General features: G+C 35.6%; 1 protein-coding gene and 2 non-coding genes across 3 annotated transcripts in view; 1 reads left to right on the top strand and 2 right to left on the bottom strand.

Moving 5' to 3' along the window:
• The window catches only part of LOC149486736 (prominin-like protein), a 60850-nt gene that overhangs the window by 9293 nt on the left and 29172 nt on the right, over positions 1 to 22385 (bottom strand). Inside the window, exons 2-12 of the mRNA XM_089698424.1 lie at positions 6441 to 6579; positions 5997 to 6122; positions 5416 to 5603; positions 4901 to 5065; positions 4427 to 4548; positions 3873 to 4026; positions 3603 to 3769; positions 2128 to 2240; positions 1494 to 1598; positions 1164 to 1305; positions 396 to 602 (exon numbers count right to left, since the gene is read on the bottom strand). Of these exons, the coding sequence (XP_089554550.1) occupies positions 396 to 602; positions 1164 to 1305; positions 1494 to 1598; positions 2128 to 2240; positions 3603 to 3769; positions 3873 to 4026; positions 4427 to 4548; positions 4901 to 5065; positions 5416 to 5603; positions 5997 to 6122; positions 6441 to 6579 (1628 nt within the window). The remainder of the gene's footprint in view (positions 1 to 395; positions 603 to 1163; positions 1306 to 1493; positions 1599 to 2127; positions 2241 to 3602; positions 3770 to 3872; positions 4027 to 4426; positions 4549 to 4900; positions 5066 to 5415; positions 5604 to 5996; positions 6123 to 6440; positions 6580 to 22385) is intronic.
• TRNAP-AGG (transfer RNA proline (anticodon AGG)) lies at positions 11594 to 11665 on the top strand. The gene has a single exon. It is a non-coding gene; the product is annotated as a tRNA-Pro (tRNA).
• Positions 14065 to 14136, bottom strand: TRNAE-UUC (transfer RNA glutamic acid (anticodon UUC)). The gene has a single exon. It is a non-coding gene; the product is annotated as a tRNA-Glu (tRNA).

Raw genomic sequence — 22385 nt, 5'->3', positions numbered from 1 at the left:
TCTGTATGTGCGGATCCTTTTTCTTGTTAACACGATAGCGACCGAAATACTTTACTAATCGAGTCTTTTTTTTTCTCTTACGCTTGAGTATGCTCAGGAATAGAACCCTTTCATTTTTCAGGGTCTGATTCGATGTGGTTTAATTGTTATTAAATAAACAAAAATAATAATTAATAAATATTTATTAAAAAAAAATTATGAGGCGTGCACTTTTGGATTTTCCAAATTATTTAATGTTCTTGTAGATTTTTTAACCTTTGTACTTTAAAAAAGGCTGTTAATTTTCTGTATAATGCTCAGTTATTTAAAGTTAAAGTTCTTTTAAAAATCTTATCAGAATTATAGTGGGAAGGGAAGCGGCTAAAACTAAAAAAGTTTAGGACAAGATTACTCACCGCTTCCAGAATCCTATCAAAGTTGAAGTCAGACAGGCCAGTTTCAGCTAATTTATCCAACTTCTCCCTTGCGGCCGGTTTTAATATGCGCAATGGCCGACCACGTGGAGGGTAGTCCGTTCGGAGCGAAGACACTCGAAGACTTAACTCGGATTCTACTTCCGTTTTAACCGCGTCTAGATCGTGGACTCGGTGCAGGTGGAACACCTGTGAATGTACATATTATTTACTAGCTTCCACTCACGACTTTGTACGTGCATCCCCGTTTTTCCCCGTTCCCGCAAGAATTTCGGGAAATCCTTTCTTAGCGGATGCCTACGTCCTAACATCTACCTGCATGCCAAATTTCAGCCCGATACGTCCAGTGGTTTGGGCTGTGCGTTGATAGATCACTATATCAGTCACCTTTGAGTTTTATATACATATATAGATTTTCAATACTGACGTATTATTTAGAACGTCTAAAATATCAGAATATATTGACTCATAGAACCGCCGTGTTGTCGATTCAAAACTTTTCAAATTTCTGCAAATATTCCTATGTACAAATTCAAATTTCTTCAAATATTCCTATAACTTTCCATAAATCCCAATAAAGGTTGATTACACTTTGATGTTTTAAACTGAATTAATATTGAAAATAAATATCACAAACCATTCTATAGGTTTCAGCTTTCATGAAATGACATAATTTTAATAATGAATCGCATCTAATCAATTGTATACTAAAACAATGTAACTAAAACAATGTTATACTAAAACAATTACCTCGTATACAGTCTTATTCTGGTGGCAGTCAACTAAAATAGAGGTCATATTGAAGCTCGGATCTTGCCGCTTGTTGAACATCATATACTCGAGATCTACGAATTTCTCTATATCTTCAAATGCACGGTTGTCGCGTGGTTCCCTGAAATGAATAGTATATTCTATCATAAATGTTATTAATAACAATTTTATTTAGGACATCGAAAATGATTATATTTTTGTATTTTTCTGAATCTTTTGAGTAGAAGCTTAAAATAATTTATACCTTCACTCAAAGACTTAAGGTCCTAATTCCTTTGTCCGATATTAATTCGATTTTAATTTACTTACGTAAGCGGATCGCAGACGAATCTCTGCGCAGCCACGCCCACCACGAAGTAGATGAGAATCATCAATGCAATAATACCTCCCACGAACAGAGTTAGCGCGATTCCACTGTTTAAATACACATAAATTAAGTTTTGCACTTTTATTTGGCCATATCAGTCTTCTTACTTTGATCAGAATAACTATTATTTCATATTTAACAAATGTGTAGGATGTCGAGAAGCTATAAACACATAATTCCTCAATAAATTTAACTACAAAAAATGCATTATTAAATCTGAATTGAATATGGGTACTACGCAATTACCGCATTTCAATATTTTGTTCAAAGAACAAGAAATTTAATAAAAAAAAAAGACGGGTTGCACTCCGGGAGTGCCAGCAGAAGTGAAAACTTGATTATTAACGTTCAGCATGTTTGTTTTTTTTTTTTAATGGTATCCGTCTTACGCATGGAATATAAGGGCTAAAAAAAATCCGTCTTACGCTTTTTCGATCAGGCCACGTGTCCTGACGCGAGATTAAGATTTTATACCCAACGCCGCTAAAGAAGTTTTCACTTCAAAAAATACTTTTATTACATTAAAATATTAAGATTGTTATTTGAGGAACCTATAGGTCTGCACTAAGTACTCACCACAGCAAGCAAGACGCTCCAGTGCCCTTATTGCAGCAATCACTGGCTCCATACACATCGGGCCGCTTGCCGCACACACCGCACAGCAGGCCCCACGACATCACTAGCACTATCTGTTGGATAAAATACGTTCAGATTCCAATACTTGCTGATAATGGCTGGTTAATGGTAGTGTGGCTAACGCATAATATTTTGGTTTATGTACGTGAAATATCCATAAATAAGGTATTCACAAATTCAAAGGTTGATTCACTTGACAATTTATGAAGAAATTTTTCGAAGAGCTAGAATTTTTCGAAAAGCTAGCGCGTCTTTTAGCATCGGAACGCAACAGAGTTACGCGTGTTAGAAGAGAGCGGCAATTTTTTGACGAATATCTCGTTTGGCGCTAACCGTTTATGCCAACTGAATTGTGCTTTGTTATTTATTAGTTAGAATCGTTATTTCTATGATTTTTTTAAGATATTACATAGCTTCTATCGCGGACCTTGAGCGCGGGGACCAGATCGAGAAATTCCGTAACGAAAAAACCTCACGTTCCCCACTCCGACGGGCTCGGAGGTGTGGCTTGAAGGCATAGCATGCAATAGCTTTACCGCGGCAGTCCCCGAGTGCCACACGTCTTTTTTTGTGTGTGTGCGGGCCGGCTGCTGCACACACACACACACAGTACGCACCAGCAGCAGCAGCGCGGCGGCGGCCCCGCTCGCGTACCGGCGGTAGGGGCCGGCGCGCGAGTAGCCGCGCCGTAGTCTCTCAGTGTGCGACTTCGAGCGGCCCAGCTGCTCGCTACACACACACAGTACGCACCAGCAGCAGCAGCGCGGCGGCGGCCCCGCTCGCGTACCGGCGGTAGGGGCCGGCGCGCGAGTAGCCGCGCCGTAGTCTCTCAGTGTGCGACTTCGAGCGGCCCAGCTGCTCGCTACACACACACAGTACGCACCAGCAGCAGCAGCGCGGCGGCGGCCCCGCTCGCGTACCGGCGGTAGGGGCCGGCGCGCGAGTAGCCGCGCCGTAGTCTCTCAGTGTGCGACTTCGAGCGGCCCAGCTGCTCGCTACACACACACAGTACGCACCAGCAGCAGCAGCGCGGCGGCGGCCCCGCTCGCGTACCGGCGGTAGGGGCCGGCGCGCGAGTAGCCGCGCCGTAGTCTCTCAGTGTGCGACTTCGAGCGGCCCAGCTGCTCGCTACACACACACAGTACGCACCAGCAGCAGCAGCGCGGCGGCGGCCCCGCTCGCGTACCGGCGGTAGGGGCCGGCGCGCGAGTAGCCGCGCCGTAGTCTCTCAGTGTGCGACTTCGAGCGGCCCAGCTGCTCGCTACACACACACAGTACGCACCAGCAGCAGCAGCGCGGCGGCGGCCCCGCTCGCGTACCGGCGGTAGGGGCCGGCGCGCGAGTAGCCGCGCCGTAGTCTCTCAGTGTGCGACTTCGAGCGGCCCAGCTGCTCGCTACACACACACAGTACGCACCAGCAGCAGCAGCGCGGCGGCGGCCCCGCTCGCGTACCGGCGGTAGGGGCCGGCGCGCGAGTAGCCGCGCCGTAGTCTCTCAGTGTGCGACTTCGAGCGGCCCAGCTGCTCGCTCAGGTTGCCCGCCTTGTACGTTATATCGTCCGCTACTGATGCGAGACGGCGACCTGCAGGAGAAAATATATTTATTTTATCATAATCATCGTCATCATCATCATCATGACCAACATCAACAACATCATATCACATACAGAAAATAAACACACTAACCAGTCTTAGTGATAGCTTCTTGCACGCGCGGTATGTGCTGATCGACGGTCTTCTTGATGCCGTTGAACACTTCGAGGCCGGCCGCGACGTCGTCTTTGATGTTACTCTCCAGTAGTTGTGTCACGTTTGAGAGGAGCTCGGATACGTCGGGAATCTAGAAATGGAAATAAATTTAAGATATGAATGTGACGTTGGGTTTTAAATTTTAATTAATCGAGCAGTTCGTGAGTAGACAATCGCGAGATCAATATGAGCTCTGGTACATCTGAAAATGTTTTATTTATTAATTATATATTGAAGTGAAAAAACTTACCGTAGGGAAATATTTGTCAAGCATCTATTCCATAATGATAGCGTGCAATGAAAATAACATATTAGTAATTGAGACATCAAGTAGAAGTATTTAACCATTAGTTTGAGAATTAGAAACATTTATATAAATGGAGTTCTCAACTTTGTACTTTATGTAAAAGTTTTATCTGTTGAACTTTGTAGCAATTTCCAGTAAACACTCGGGAAATAATTTCAACAATACATATTAAACGTAATCTTACCAAATTGTATTGTATTTCCGTTCCCAATTGTCCAAGCTTGTGCTTCTCTTGCAACTTTACACATTCCTTTTCATGACATTCCGACATCGTTTTGATCAAGAAAGTTTTAACCTGACGCAGACCTGAAAAATAAAAATTCAAATATGGTTTCCCAGATTTGGTTTCCTCTCCTCACATTTTTTTTATAAAACATAAATACAATAAATCTTGCTCATTCTGTAAAACATAAATAACATATTAAAATTTCTATATCTTGATCTATGCCGGTATGTCGCTATGCGATCGGGGAAGTTAACCTAATCTACATTCAAATTAGTCAGTGAATCATTTTAATTCAATGGCAAGGAAAAAATATTTGGATTCAGGGAGCAACATATCCAATGTAAACATTTTTAATTTTTTAAACCAATCAACGAAAAAAGTTTTACAAGAGCCTGCCATTACTAATATATACCCTACTCTTATAGTCCTTACCAGAATCCAAATCCTCCGCCTTGCTCCTCAACGCCGCAGTGGACCTCTGCACCGCCCGCAGGTCATCCGGCACCCTATCTAATTGCTGCACCATACCATTCAACTTCTGAACTGATGTCGCGCTCGTGAAGTCATCTAGCACACGGAGTACTGTTTGACCACTACCTGGAATAGACGTAAAGTATTGGCTAAAAGATTAAGTACGACTTACTGACTGAAATGGACTATTTGGCGGAGAATACTTCAGTTCAGCTCTTGTAGATACTCGATGACTGAATACTAATTTAATGAACCTTCAACCTAACTAGGTTGAATAACTATCATCTATTTTATTTTGTTACAATATGTTGTTATGTCATTTGAGAAGTAATCACACATAATGACGTGTATTTTGAAGGTATAATTTAGAAAAAGTGCTTAAACCAACATGATTACTGGATTAAACATTACTTCCCATTGACCACAATATTAGCCATCCCAGTTATCTCTACACCTCCTACATCCATCTAACTCACTTGTTAACATTTCATTCAGCTCCACCTCGAGCTCTTGGTAGTTAGTGACTAGTAAATGCCGCGAGTGCGCCTGTGTCGCGTTCAGGAACTCCTGCGCATCACGCACGCTCGCCTGCACTGTGTCCACTACGTTTGAGCCACCTGTGTCCATCTGGGAGTCTGTAGCGAAAGCGCCTACCACTCCGAATCTAGTGGACAGTAAGTTTCATAGATCTCTTTGGCATGTTTTTAATTCAATGAAAAGAATATGAATAGATTAAAAGTGGCTTTTTAAGCAAATTGTACCAGATAGAGTTAAATTATCAGGTAGAATTTGATAAAAATGTAGAAGGAATAAAACTCGGTTATTGTAAAACATGAGTAAGAACATGGAATAAAATGTATTCGAGTATTAATTAAAACATATTGAATTAAAAACCCCCAAAGTGTTTGTCCAAAACCTCTTTGATATGTAACATAAATAACAGCGATATAAACTTCCGCTTGATCAATCCAAGCCAATCTAATCTTTCGCTATATGATTAACAAAATAACATGCCCTAGATACATCAATCAACCATATTGTTATAAAGCACACTCACAGGAATAGCGTAAGGAATGCAATGAGCACGATAGCCAATATTCCTTTGAGACACGCATCGTATTTTCTATCGAACGGCCTCCTTCTGTGACCGGACTTGCACCATTGACAGCAGCACCAAAACAACCTGAAATTTTGATTAGATTACTAAACATTAGTTCATTATTTTCAGTTTCAAAGAATATTACATTAGAGATTAAAAATAGCAGTTTTACAATTTAGTCACCATTTCTTATCGTGGTCGTAATTTTGAATAACACCTCTTGTTCATTCTATGTATTAGCAAACAAAATAACATTTTTAATGCAAAAATGTAACAAAATATGTCGATTAGAAAACGGACGGAATAGAATTTGAACCTTATTTTATCTCCCATATTTTCACACATGGAACCAGCTACCATTGTTTACACTAGCCAAAATAACTTATAATAAAATTTACTAACCCAGTAAGCGGCAGTATCGCGATTAACAGGACCACTACAACGATAACGGAGACTGGCCCTGCGTAATGCGCTAGCAGCGGCTTCCACTTATCCTGGATCTTCGCGATGTTGATGTGACCATCGGTGACGGAGACGATGCCTGGAAGAATAAATATCTATTAGATTGTGTTAAAAAAACAGTTAAAGTGGCGATTCTCGGTAGACTTATACGATTTAAGCAAGGAGGCAGTCATGATGAAGTAGGTACATTCTTGCAGGATATGGCAAGAAAATCTTTCCTTGCAGTCAATGACAAATCTAGAGCTATGTGCTTACAAAGTCTCTTTTCAATTTATACAGAGAATTTTCCACGACATTTAAAACCTCTATACTGGAGCGGATCTCCAAGTGGGCTAATGTTACTAATCATGTCTTATTCTGAGCAATTCATTTAAAGCCTTACTTTTTACAGCAATTAGATACTTTCACGACGTATCGTCTGACTAAAGAGTATCCCTATTACAATATAAGTATTTTCTTTTGCAATGTATTTTTCTTTATCTTTAAGGTAAGAAATGTTTAAAAAACGGATTTAGGCAAAACAATCTATTCTAAAGCTGCTTTAGAATAGATTGTTTTGCCTAAATCCGTTTGCTTTAGTAAAGCAATTATGCAAACAGTATTAATCTCATATGACATTTACGAAACCTTCTAGAACCAAATTCGTCGATTTCCATTCATGCGGATACAATCTATTTTTGCATATCATCACCTCCAATAAAATCCACAATAAATAGCAACAGGTGGAAATCGTTTATAGCAGGCACTCAACAGGCAGTATGAAAACCGGTATCTAGCGGTGTTCTAACGATTTTTATCTTAACTGTCATTTCTAATACAGCTACGTGAACTTTAATTGAGGCACGCACTTCCATTTACACCCAGTTTTATATGAAAAACGGATTCTCAGAATGTTTTAGATTCAGTGTTAGAACTGTTAGGATAACGAAGAATCGTGACTGACACACTCCGACTAATAACTGAGAACGAACATGCGAAAGTCTAGACGAGCGTAAAAATTCAATTTTCAATTTATCTATCTCGTTATATGTCCAATAAGTAAAGGCATTAAAATAGCATGTAAGGAACCAAAAGGTTGACGATATAATATGACGTCTGCGCGGAAAAGATTAAGGTCTTATAAACCCTGGAAAGGGCTGGTGATGTTGATTTGCATACATTTCCATTCTTGATATTCAGGTTTATTACTAGCTAAATGAAGAAATGTTTTAAGTTCCTTTAAAACCCCCTGCACCATAATAATCGTTAAATTAAAATCAATTCCAATACTACTTCGACCATATCTTCTTTACATCAATCAAGTACTCTAGATTAAAAATCAATTTAATACTGAAGCATGTCGATGCTTTGTTACTAAATACAATACGCTTTCCGCCTTATTACCATGAATAACAATCAACGTTTTTACAAAGAGCCAGTGTCAATGACTTCCCATACTCTTTGGTCACGCATTTTTATTCTACGATTTGCTTCAATATTCCCTTCGTCGTATCCTACTCATATTACAAATGCGAAAGTTTGTGAGGGTGGATGTAAGTGTATGTGTAAGGCATGTATAAGTATAGTATGTTTGTTTATCTTTCACGCAAATACTACTGAACCGATTACAATGAAATTTAGCACACATATAGAGGATAACTTGTATTAAGAGTTTAAGACATAGGATAGGTTTATCCCGTAAATCCCACGGGAACGGGAACTATGCGGGTTTTTCTTTGAAAACGCGGGTGAAGCCGCGGGCAGAAAGCTAGTTAGTTATAATTAATATTAAATATAGACTTCCCGCTTCAACAGTTCGTTATTTAACATTTTATCTCGCCTACAGGCGTCTTCAATTGGTTCAATACATTTGCTAGAGCAATATGACACGTATGATTAATGAGATAAGAGCTATGGGCACATAGAGTTGATATGTGGGACAGTAACAAGTCATTGACGCTAATTTATAGGCCGGCTGTGTTTATCTCTACTTTACGGTCAATACTGATGATGTTAATATGCCTTTATTTAACACTAGATTTCCGCCCGCGGCTTCGCCCGCGTTTGCAAAGGAAAACCTTCATATTTCCCATTCCCGTGGGATTTCCGGGATAAAAACTATCCTATGTGTTAATCCAAGTTACCCTCTATATGTGTGCTAAATTTCGTTGTAATCGGTTCAGTAGCTTTTACGTGAAAGAGTAACAAACATCCATACATCCATACATCCATACATCTTTACAAACTTTCGCCTTTATAATATTAGATTAAGATGTAGCCAGGCGGCCGGCCGGTACCGCCGCAAACGCTACGTCCCGCAATTTTAAATCTGTAATATCTTCGAAAGTATTCACTTAAATCATACGGTGTAAAGGGGCATATAGATCTTTATTAAATGAACAATGTATTCAAGGTATTTAATTGGTTAAGGATTAATGCTGTATTGGTTAAAATCGCTTCGAAAATTAGCCATTATTTGTCGTAAAAAGTAAAGGACAAAAAAAAGTTATTGTGGGTTATCCATAAGAGATAGACATATACCATCGCGGACTTTTCTGTAGACCTTTTCAATATGTATAATACTTAGTACATTATTTTGATAAAACTCGTAGGGTTCAGCCTGCGTTTGCAATGTAAGCGGAAAAAATGTAATTTTTTACGACATCACATTAGAAACCTCAAAAATAACAGTACTTCTCCACTATTTAATGGATGTTATTATACATATAAACCTTCCTCTTGAATCACTCTATCTATTAAAAAAAACCGCATCAAAATCCGTTGCGTAGTTTCAAAGATTTAAGCGTACAAAGGGACATAGGGATATAGGGACATAGGGACAGTGGAAGCGACTTTGTTTTATACTATGTAGTGATTTGTCATGTAAGGAGAATCGGGCCATGCCTCATTCGAAAGCTTTTACCTTAAAAGTGTTATGAAAGTTTTATATTTCATATCAACTTTGATACTGGTTTTTAAATTATACTCATATACTGTCTATAATAGATATTATTTCTAAATTAATATAATGTTGCTTAGAACACCAAAAGAGCAAGAACTAATAACAGAATATAGATAATATAAAATATTATGATCAATCAGAAAAAAATGTGATAAACTTTGTCATACAGGATTGTAAATATTGTGTAATTTGAGCCAACTAAATCCATACTAATATTATAAATGCGAAAGTAACTCTGTCTGTCTGTCTGTCTGTTACTCAATCACGCCTAAACTACTGAACCAATTTGCATGAAAGGACATGTCCAAAAATGTATGAACCAAAAACCCAGAATCGACAGGAATGAAACGTGTACCAATGGATTCGCATTGAAGTATAATATAATATTACCAAGGGGGCAACTCCGAAATCGTTATAGTATAGGAGCTAGGAGCAAAATAAAATAATTTTGGAAAATCCAAAAGTGCACGCCTCATAATTTTTTTTTAATAATTATTTATTAATAATTATTTTTGTTTATTTAATAACAATTAAACCACATCGAATCAGACCCTGAAAAATGAAAGGGTTCTATTCCTGAGCATACTCAAGCGTAAGAGAAAAAAAAAGACTCGATTAGTAAAGTATTCCGGTCGCTATCGTGTTAACAAGAAAATCCTCCGCACATACAGACACACGGACGTCCAAGACAGAACTTTTTTAAACTGTTTTTTAACTAGTTTAAATAACAAAAATGACATCAAAAATATCATGAATGTTAAAAATAGTGTTTTTTCTTAATATGTGTGTGTATGTATTATCTTACAAGTGCAATGTATGATACATAAAGACATTTTAAGTTTGAAAAATCAGATGTTTTGCGCGAAGTGACAGTAGTACCCACCTCAACGCTTCGCTTATGAGGCGTGCAATAACTAAGAAATTCCTTAAAAAACATAATATACATAAGTTTCCGTTATGTTGTGGCTTAATATGACGATGTTATAATGTTTTGTCACTTGTGTTACTCTTAATAAATATCATATTTTACAAGAAACGAAACAAAAACGTTAAAGCACAACATAACAAAAACTCGATTTTGTAGTTTTGTTCTTTTATTTTATAGATACTACGATTGTTATAGTACTATATTATGTATTATTGGTAATTCTATGGCTAAAGATTGAAAAAAAAATCTGTATAGTATAGGAGCTAAGAGCCAAAAAACAAAGTGAAAAATCGTTTGAAAATAATAAAAACTCGTTATGTTGTGTATTAGAATATCGTTGTTATTCATTTATTTTTATAATTAGGTCTAATTTTATTAAGTTTTAATGATATTATAATCTACCTATCTATAATAACAACTACATTCGAATCTACAACAAATTGTGTTACACATGAATATACCAGCAAAAGCAATTAATCAATTAAAAATTAAAATTATAATAACAACGATAATCTCATCCACATCATAATAATTTTCAAATGATTTTTTATTCAGTTCTATTGTCTTTTAACTCCTATACTATACCTATTATTTTTTTTTATTTCCAATCCTTAGCCACAGAATTAGGCACCAATAATACACACAGTACTATAGCAATTGTAGTATCTTGAACCAAAATAAAAACTACTAATAACGGAATCTTTAGTCAGTTATGTTGTGATTGAACATGATGTTATTATGTTGCTGTTGCTTTTAAAATGTGTTGATGATAATTATCATGTATAAAAGAAGTGATACAACATTATTATAACGTCATATTAAGCTACAACATGACGTAAACTTATTTTTTGATTTTTTAAACGAATTTCTTACTTATTTTATTTTGCTCCTAGCTCCTATACTATAACGATTTCAGGATTACTGCTTTTGCTACATTATATTATATTTAATTACCAATCCATTGGTACACTTTTCATTCCTGTCGATTCTGGGTCATTTTTTGGACATCTCCTTTGGTATAGAGATATTTTGATACCCGAGAAAGGACATAGGCTACCTTTTATTGCGAAATATGTACCACGGGCGAAGCCGGGGCGGACCTCTAGTATATAATAATGTATTTGAACATAATTGAAATGTGTTGAAACTGTTTTATTTCATCACAGCACAGTGTGAGCTAACGATGCGTAGTTTTAGACACAGAATTTCGACAACCTTCCAAGCGGCTCGTTGGTCTAGGGGTATGATTTTCGCTTAGGGTGCGAGAGGTCCCGGGTTCAAATCCCGGACGAGCCCGCAAAACCATTTTTGTTTTTTTTTTCTTCATTTTAGTATACATCAAAATGATATTGTTCAGGATAAAATAAATCTTTACATGTATACCTCAAAAAATTATTATTTGTTTTTCATAAAAATCTAAATCAGAAGTCATAATTTATCCACAATGTCAATGTACATACAGCGATGCTTAATCACGGCATTGTATAATTCCAAGTGACAGCATCATTACGATAACCACCTGCAACTACAAACCTTGGCCGTGCCGCACTGCCGGCCACGCGTTCAAACATCTCCATTGTTATGTTATCCTGGTAACTGCTAGTTACGAAACTCGGTTAATTAGTTAATTAAACCATACACATAACTTTACGCGGCTTCAGGCTTGTGTTTGTGACAACTTTTTTTTACCATTGATTTAGTAAACAGTTATGAATTAAAATTTGTCTATTTTTTTCTTGTAGGTAGGTAATTTTCTAAAACAATAAAGTCGGACAAATACATACAGCCTCGAAAGATGATAAAAGCCAAGGTTCATTAAAATTATATAAAAATCGTTCTTATCCAGATAAGAAAAGCATAAATACTAGTTATAACTGTCTATATAATATTTATTTTATACCAAAAGATAACCAGCATTATGTGTACCTATACCAATGACCTACACTCAAAAAATTATTAACCCAAAAGTTATTCGGCTTTACAACCTTGACATCTTCACATCCTCGTTCTTATATTTCATTATTCATACCAATATAATATGATCTCATTAAAAAATAATCTCATTAGAAGCCATTGGTAACCCAATCCTACCAATACTTATACATTTATCGTGCATATTAGTTACGGCATTGCTATATGCTACTGAAACGTGTGTAATCGCGCCAACCTTGAGAATTCGATAGCTGTAAGCTGTAAGCTTAACGTTAAAGACATTGTTTATTTTTAATTTCATTATGTATAAACAGCAAACACTGGAAAAATATGTTAATCATATTACTTATAGAAATTTCACTTCTGGTAATAGCTTATTTGAGAAACATATCTACAATCTAAATATTTGATTTGATAATAAATAAAAATAATGAATAACTAAAATACGGTAAAAAAATTAAAAATTTGTCTAAAAAAGTTACAAATGATTAATGAATAAGATATCATATCGCATTTTTTTTTTAATTTTATTCAAAACTGAAAAATTTCCAATATAGTTTGCGTTGTTATAATAGAAGGAAGGAAACAGGTTTTCGTAAATTTTATAGGAAAAATACATTTTGGCTAAACACGGAAAGCAGTAAAATATAAATCAAACGATCACGCAAGCATTAATACCGCAAAATCGGAACAAGGTAAGGTAAAATAAGTGGAGCAATTTGCAATTTTAACGCCCTCATAAATCGTGTATCGATTAGATTGAATTTATTAGTGTACCACTAGCGAACAAAAAAAACAAGTGCAACTAACTGTAATTTATACGAGATAAATTGATTGACATACATCTTTTGAATTAATTGAATAAAATTTAAGCATAGCAATATCTTGATGCTATTTTTTAAAGTTTTATGTTTTCTGTCGGAATTTATTTATCTATCTACGTATTGTACCACTTTTTCGAGATATTCCCTCAGTCCCGGAATCACAGACACAATAGAAAATCTATTGTGTCGCGGCCCGATCGGGCCGCTCGGTGGTCAATGGGATATTCTCCAGTAGGTACACAGTTCTAAAGATTTGTAAAGCCTTCCCTTTTACTAAATTTGTAAGCAACTAAGAACCTTTAACTTAACAATAACACTGGTTGAAAAGCTCAACAGAGAAAACAAAGCAAAAGTATTGTAAACAAAGCAAGATGTTCACCTTAAATATTATTCAACGAGCTACCTTCAAGGAGCATTATCAATTATAATCGCCCTTCTCAAGCGAGATAGAATTGAAATTGAATTAAAAAAGAAACCCACAAAGTCCTAACCTCAAAGAACTGAAATGAGAGAAAGTCAAGTGTACTTAGTATTATATAAAAAGTTCTCTGTCGTCAGTATCTAAGGAGGCACGTAACGTCCTACATCCTTGAGACACCAGGTCAACAGACCCTCGCAAATCTAAATTACAAATTGCGAAATATAATTCTTTACATTAAACCGGTGTCCGTAACTTGGTCCGAAGAAGAAAATGAAATTCGTCTGCGTAACATAATATAATGAATTTTTTTATAAGAAAATACATATAAAAGAAAAGCGTTTCTATATGTGAATAGAAAAGTAAATCGGATAAATAACTTTAAAGATTACTTTTAATCTCTCGCAAACGAACTCAAAACTTACAAAAATGATTAATCTCAAAATTAATTAGGTAAAAATCCAAATCTTTAAAAAAAACAATAAAATCTTAAATTACAAGAAAAAAAAACAAAAAGAGCTTTCCCGTACCGGGAATCGAACCCGAGCCTCCTGGGTGAAAGCCAGGTATCCTAGCCACTAGACCATACGGGAGTTGAGAGAGCATTCGAAATATCTCTACATATCTTGCGGCGTTACAAAAATAGAGACAAAATCTGCTTTTTATTATTGATTCCCGTATTTGAAATCGCGCAGTTGCAGCCTGTTGCTATATATGCGCGGCGCGCAGTTTTGCAAGTATCGAGGACGGCGGGCGTGTGAGGGGGCAGGGGGGAGTTGTGGAGGGGCGAAGGGGGCCATCAGCAGCCCTTTGTGAGCGGTGCAACGGATCGATAGCTCCCGTCCTGTCTGAGCTAGGATACTATGTAACTAGCTACATACGTCGGCACGTGTATACCGCGCAATATAAATACTGAATGTGGAATGAATGAATCATGAAGTAAGTTCAATAGAAAAAACACCTGCAATAAATCATTGTTTTCATTGAAATCGAGGTTATATGCCTAATGCCATAGTATGGCCATATTTATGTGCTTATGAAAACATTTTATTTCCAAAAATAGGTATTGATATAAGTATGTACATGACTATTTTTATGAAAATTATATTATTATATCATTTTTCGTACTGTAACAATGGTTGTAAACTAATCTCCATTGGTGCATCACCAAAAATATTCATACAGACGTAAATAAAAGACGCTTGTCTAGACACAACACGATATTTCAGACAAAGGAATCGAACCCACGCCTTGTCGTTGCATGGGGATTAGTATCAAACCTTCATCTTCAAACCATTTGTAGTAAATTTTAAGACACCTTGGTGAATTAATATTTGGGTTTTAGTTTCGTTTCAAATGCTAATTTCTGATGATTTCAAAATAGTATTGTAACAATGCAAATTATGCAATTCTAGTTGTATTCAAGCGTAACGAATAGGTACATTGCAATCTTTGTTTATGCATACAGAGTTAACTGCTTCTCATCATGGTATCAACTATCACGTAGATGTGAAACATTGCACTTCAAGCGTTCATTCACAGCTCTGAGTAGAGCATATGTCTAATGCGAATGTATTTACAATAAGTATTGAAGATTTGTTTATTTGAAACTGTATACATCGTGTTTCGAATAAATACAACTTTCTGAAACACCTTATTCATACAACATTCCCACACAGTGCGTATTAATGGGGAATTCAAAGAAAAACAGCTTATTTATAATATTAGAAATTAGAATAATCATGGTAGAAAAAACGAAGAGGATCAGCTGTTGAAAAATCAATCTAAAACCGCTACTTTTCCTGAACTTTTGCCCTACGCATATGCAGCAAATGCAAATAGGGACTCTAGATTTCTATATTCATTCGATTGTTTTTACAGAACAAATCAGCTGAGCTAAAACTGTGGCTAAAACAAACTTAAACTCCAAATCCGTGCACCCGTTTCAACAATTATGAACTCACATAAACTGTCGCAATCGCAAACTCTAAATACCATTAATGGTAATTACCTAATAAGTTAACGTTTAGTCGTTTAGTATAGTGAAAACAGCATAGTGTTTGTATTTTTTGTTACAGTGAACTACTTCCAATAATTATGTTAGCATAAAACATTGTCCTTATTTGTGAAAGGCAAATCAACGGCCAGGTGAAGGACGCCCAGATACAGTGGATGGCTAAAACATTAGTCAGCTGTATTATTAGAACGATCTGAGAACGTCTAAACATGGCTGTTGTCACTGGGTTTTTTGTAAAGAGGAGAGGATGGGGTCATAGAAAACTTTTAGGGGAGAACTTTCACAACGAAATTCTAAGATATCCTAAATGTATTTCATGTATAGCAGACATTTGGTAGAAGGGTAATACAATTGATGAATATTAAAACTTTGTACCACTGAAAAGCAAAATACCTCTTGACACAAAAAATATACAATAATTACTTCAAATAAAGGATATGTGCATGTACTGTTACAGTGCCTTAAACTAAAATAAGTGTCATACTAAAAAACTTTTAGCTACAAATATAAAGAGTCCACTTCAAATCATAATATTTTTAAAACTCTGCAAGGGTAATGGCTTCCACCAATCTCACAAACATGGAACGGAAGTTTAACGGAAGTCTGACGCGTGAACTACTACGGAGTTTTTCTTAACTCCACAACTTGTCAGCTGCAAGTATTTTACGCCAATTATGGAGTTTGTACGATGAGGGTTTTAGTTGAGTACTTGTTTATATACTTAATCTTTTGTATGTTTAAAAAAATAGCCGAACTACACGATAATCTTCACTTGTCAGAATGTGTTTCAATCATTAATTGGGTAACAAACGCAAGCTAAATAAAAAAAATCTGCATCTTATTGTGTATAATCATCATGCTTTTAACAATTAAAAATAAAGACAAAACAAAAAGCCTGACGTAACAAAAAAAAAGCAATATACTTACATACCGTCACATCGCGATACTCGTTTTGAGCAAACATTTTATACTTTTCAATTTACACCTACAAACAGTGCATCATAACCTTGCTCTTTTAATGTCAGCAACATTATCTCCAAGAATGACTATCTCAGTAATATCACTTAACCTGATGAACGAAAAGTGAAAACCTCTTCACAAATTTTTCAATGGCCTTTCAATGATTTTTACGAGCATTTCTCCTTTGTCTCTGTAAAATATTTATGGAGAAAATATTCAAATTGTTTTCAAACATTTTCTTTACCTTTTGACCTAGATTTTGATCTCACAATTTTAAGCGTTGTTTGATAAAAGTAGTTTGTCGCAGTTTTTCGTTGCTAAAAGAATTGAGAAAATATTTTTTTGCTGTTGGTAATCTGATATTGATGAGAGTGATTTATAATTAAAGGAAAAATATGAAAGACTCTTTTTAACTGACTAAAGTCAGTAAAATAGTTTTTTTTTTTCATATTTTCAATTTAGGACGCTATCAAATATGTACTTGTATGACCATATTCTATTATTATATGACATACTTACTATATTATTATAAAATATAATAAAAATCTAGCCTGAAGTATACAATACACAATTATCAAATTTTATTATTATTACCTACATCCTGTACATTAAACGGCTCTTCTTAAAAGCACGAATATGCATATTAACCAGGAAATAAGCGAAACTATTTAAATAGTTAATATCGATTTACCTATCATAATCGATAATAATTATTACAAGTAACTTAATAATGTAAAACACAGAACAGTTGGAATAACATTACATTTACAAAAATCACTAACCACTAAAGAAGTCGATATCAAATACCTACTTGACGTCGTTGACCTGCACTTTTATGAATAATTAATAATGCAAGAGATAATTAATCAAATATGAATAAATAACACAAAAACGACAACAAAATCTACATCTATAATAAATACTAGAGATTCCATAAGCAGTAAAAATGCATAAACAAAGCAAGGGTATTCCTAATTTTCTGCGATCGATAAATAATGAATTCCTCTGATAACTATTTATAGTATTTCTTGGAATTTGGTACGCTTATATTGTTTATTTTGATCGATGCATATCAATTCTCTAATCTTCACTTTAATCAATGTGATAAAGTCGCAATATTTTTATCTTCAATTTTGTTATCTTAATTACTAAGTATTGTTGTAAATAAAAAATATATTATTGGACCAACAGAGAAGGAGCAGCACCTGCAGCAGGGGCAATTTTTATTATTAATTAATTTCGGTTATTCTCTAAATTGCCCCTGCAAGCAGCATAATAATAGCATCACAATTAACGGTCAAATGTCAATATTGCCCCTGCTGCAGGTAGGTGAGTAGACGGTTTAAGAAAGCATTCTTCTTATCGACTCCCACACAATCGAAGTCGCGGGCAAAACTATTGCTTTAACTTTTTTATTTCAAACCTAATCCAGTCGTATTTATGCACACATTTGGGGTCGTACATTAGTCACGTAAGTAAGCGATGGATGTGGTCCGACTTAAAATAAGAGATTTCACAAGGTGGTGTAATAAGATATCACATTGTATATTTTTATCTTATTTTTATACTGTCATTAAACATGTGATTTCCAAATGCCAATGAAAAACACTCTACAATCTTAATGTATCCTGTTTGAACAATCTTATCTCCAGAATTCGATTCAATTCCACGAATAAGTATCTAATTAAAGATATTATCTTAAAATTTTAAGATATGACCTATCTTAAATTTTTAAGAATTTGTACACGTGATTTCGCGTAGATGAGAAGAGGTGATTAGTCTCAAGCCTCACCAAGTTAAACTTTAGAAATACTAAAAATCATCACGTGATTTATGGAAGATTCCCTTTAGAGATGAGAGCTACGATATTCTGTTTCTATCTCGTGTTATCGCTAGTTCTGATACACATAGAGATTGATGGAACTTCGACGAAGAATACACTACTTCCCTGACATTACTTTATTGATCCTGATGTGTCGTGATACATAGTACGGTTTTTTGGCGTGATAATAAGATTTTTTTATTAGTATCTACAGGGAAACTAAACACGGATCGAATGATAGCTTGTAAGAAACAATATTTAACTAACTATAAGCCAATTATATAGTAAAAAAAAGTGAAGTCCCGTGTCCCCGTAGTGGGGTAGGGGGCAGATGCATTATTCATACATCCGTTTCACTGATCGATTTTTCTTTAGGGACAAGTAGGTGATCAGCCTTCTGTGTCCTGCCAGACCGAGACTTTTTTTTTTCGTCTCCACCGGGAATCGAACCCAGGACCCCTTGGTTCTACGCTCATGCGTCAACCATTGTACCGAGGAGGCGGTACAATTATATAGTAGGTACCATAAAAGTTAAAAATTATATCACAATACATGACCATAAGGTAGCCTTTTACAACCATATCGCGATATTTACCTGTAACAAAGAAAATTCAATAGTAAGTAAAAATTCACACATCTTTATAAATTCATATAAAACAATATTTCCATAATAGTAAAGTAAAGTGATACAACAGTTCATATTGGAAGGAAACAGGAAAACATGAAACACATCCTACAAGTAATATTATATTAATTAATAAGGAAAATCTATAGGTATTAGTTAAACCCGTAGGTTTTCCATTTTCACAGAATTTATTAACTATTTTCGTCTAAATCGTTTTCAAATCACGTATGAATGCAAATAAAAAATGAAACAATCGTTCAATACTACAAAAAGCTTCATAACTCATACAATAAGTTTCCTAGCAGCACGCTATCAAAAACATGACAACAACAGGCACTCGTATTCAATTCAACGTGTAACAAACGTTCACGAAACCCATTTATTCTCGTAAAAAAGCACCAAAGAGACCATTGAAATAGTTTAACTTCAGCTTTCGCGTAAATAAACGACGGTAGGTGCCCTACATCAGTAAATATATGAGCCAGAATGAATGTGAAGAAATGTGTGTTAAATTTTATTGCCGCGCCGTAAGATCAACTTTCTTTACGTGAATTATCGGAATAGCGAACTAATTAATGAACTTCGCAGTGATTTATATTAATCCTTTTGATATGAAATCACGAAATATTGAGAAAGTTTCGGGAACAATTCTTCGTATAACTTTATAAGCTTTTGAGCTTTCTGAGCTCAGAGTCTTATTTTGTTCAGGGTAAAAACATTTTTGCCCAAATAGCTAGAATATTGACTTTTGCCACAACCAAACATATGTATACTCATTGGTAAATAATAGCTACCCACAGGTCAAGATTTAAAAGCAACGTTCAGTATATTTTGCATTTATTTCTAACATAATAAACACACATTAACTTTAAACTGTTATCATTGTCACTTTATATTTGACTAGGGCTTCGCCCGCGCAGTCAAAGAAAAACCCGCATAGTTCCCGTTCCCGTAGGATTTCCGGGATTGCCTCATTTTCTCGGGATAAAAAGTAGCCTATGTCCTTTCTCGGGTATCAAAATATCTCCATACCAAATTTCATGAAAATTGGTTCAGTAGTTTAGGCGTGATCAAGTAACAGACAGACAGACAGAGTTACTTTCGCATTTAATAGTGGATGATTATTTAATATGTACTTTTAGTTATACTTATTGATAGTGAAATCTACAGAGTTCACTTTTCATTATCACATCAAAAAAAACCATAGCAAATGAATTCTCCGCGACCTAGCATTAAAATGATTAACTATGAAAATATAACTCAAGCGACATTTTAAAACCATAACTTTAGAATTCAGGTCAACAATTTTGCACTGCTTCCACGAAGGATTAAGGGTAAAGGGTAGCTGAAGCCAGGCGAAGTACAAAAGCATTTAAAACTGAAAAATGAAAGTAATATTACAAAGTAGGCATGTTGGAGAGGTTAAATTATTTTGTAGGTTATAAACAAAATGATTTTTCGCTACAGCATGATGCAAGAGAAATAGTTCTGCCAGAGCTTCACCACAATACTTAGTAGATGAAATATTTTTGTGTGAATTGTGATATATTCATAGAAGCCCTGGGGCCTTAGATAAAGTAACAATTAAAAAACGATAACGAAGTTAGAAAAGGAAAAGTGTATGGGATTGACATTAGATAGACCACGTGATCTAACGCGGCGTATGTCAATCCCATACATTTTTGCCTTTTCTAACTTCGTTATCGTTTTAAAAGTGAAACTTTTATTACATCGTCTCAAACTTTTTGGTCTGTGTAGCGCATGTCGCGTGTATCGCGGCTGCCGAGTAGGTATACCTACTCGGCAGCCAACCGTCACGCGACATGCGCTACACAAAGCAGTGTTCGGAACCGTTCGAACAGTTTCACTTTTACCGTGGTTTCATAAAACCACACAACATTTTTTTAATTGTTACTTTGTCTAAAGCCCCTGTACTCTGAATGATTTTGCAAAAAACACGTAACAATGAAGAATGTTACTAGGTATGCCAAATCCCTTGAAATTGTGTTTCAGTAAAGCCTGTATGTATACAAATACACTAGTTTTTGTCGTAGTCAAAAATACCAAGTAGTTTTGATTTTATACGCATTCAAAGTTTCGAAAAATATCGAGTCTCGCTAATAGTCACGTGACCGCTTGTGACGTCACGTCACAACGCTTAGTATCAAGTCGGCAGCGCTGTAATAGTAGCTTGCGCAGTATTTTGATGGGTTTTCGTCCGCAAATTTCGTTAATAGTCCAATAATAGTAATTATTATTCGTTTAAGGGCTTGGTCTAGTAGTGCAAACAAATGCATCCTGTCATCCTATATGTAAATAATACAAATGTACTAAGGGAAAGTTGCTCCACTTAATTTTAAAAAATTAAATCATTCGTATGCATAATTTAATATTCGTAATAAGTACCAGAAATGACAATTTGAAACAATTTTCGTGAAAATTACACCAGGTGATTTTTTTTATCAGTACACAAAATTTGCGAATACGTTCTATTGATATCTTCAAATGCATAACTCTATACATTTTTTTCGACCTAAGTTTCTTAGTGAAAGTTGTTCAGTTTAACTAATAAAACGGATAAACAAATTTTGTATATAATAAAAAAATGTAATGTTTGTGTTAAAAAATTATAAAATAGAAAAATACGCAAATGAAAACAAAAGATATTTATTTCCGACTAGCTTCCGCCCGCGACTCCGTCCGAGCGGATGTCGGTCTTCGCGTGGATGGTTTATTTCTCCATTTTGAACTGGGAAGACGTTTCTCACTAAATTAATATTAGACGATCACTCTCGCTCGCCACACTGGACACGTCCGCTCGCATCAAAATTCATAAATTACATATATGCATCGCGCGGAACGCCGTCCTTATATAGGAGTCGAGGAGGCGTGGTGTCGTGCGGCCCGCGTGTGCCGCAAACGGTTCAAGCCAAATCCGATTTTTGGCGCTACAGGTTACATCGCTGAATCCACTGCGGGTAACGCAACGTGTGTTCGCGGTTCTACAGAACAACGTCTATGGATAAAACTGAAAAATTAAGATTTATTTTTTTTCTTCGTATTTTTCCAGGATAAAAAGTATTCCATTTTATGCCCAGGATAATAAGGTATAATTATACCAAGTTTCATTGAAATCGAACCATTAGTTTTCACGTGATGCCTTCACATACAGAGAGACAGACAGACAAAAATTTTTTTAATCACATATTTGTGTTTGGTATCGATCCAGTAACACTGCTATTTATTTTTTAAATACATATTTTCAAAGTACAGAATTGACCCTTCTACGGATTTATTATATTATGTATAATATATAGATTTATATGGATAAACCTAATAAATATTTTGCTAGCATTCTGATGCTTTATCGGTTGCACTGGATTTTTCTCTTTTTTTTTCAATCGCTTGAATGACATAG

Source organism: Colias philodice, chromosome 8 (genome assembly GCF_061535455.1).
Source record: "Colias philodice isolate Cphi_HAF_F1 chromosome 8, ilColPhil1 Martin Lab GWU primary, whole genome shotgun sequence".
NCBI lineage: Eukaryota > Metazoa > Arthropoda > Insecta > Lepidoptera > Pieridae > Colias > Colias philodice.
The sequence above is the reverse complement of the archived record's forward strand: the minus strand, read 5'-3'. Positions and strand labels throughout refer to the sequence as shown.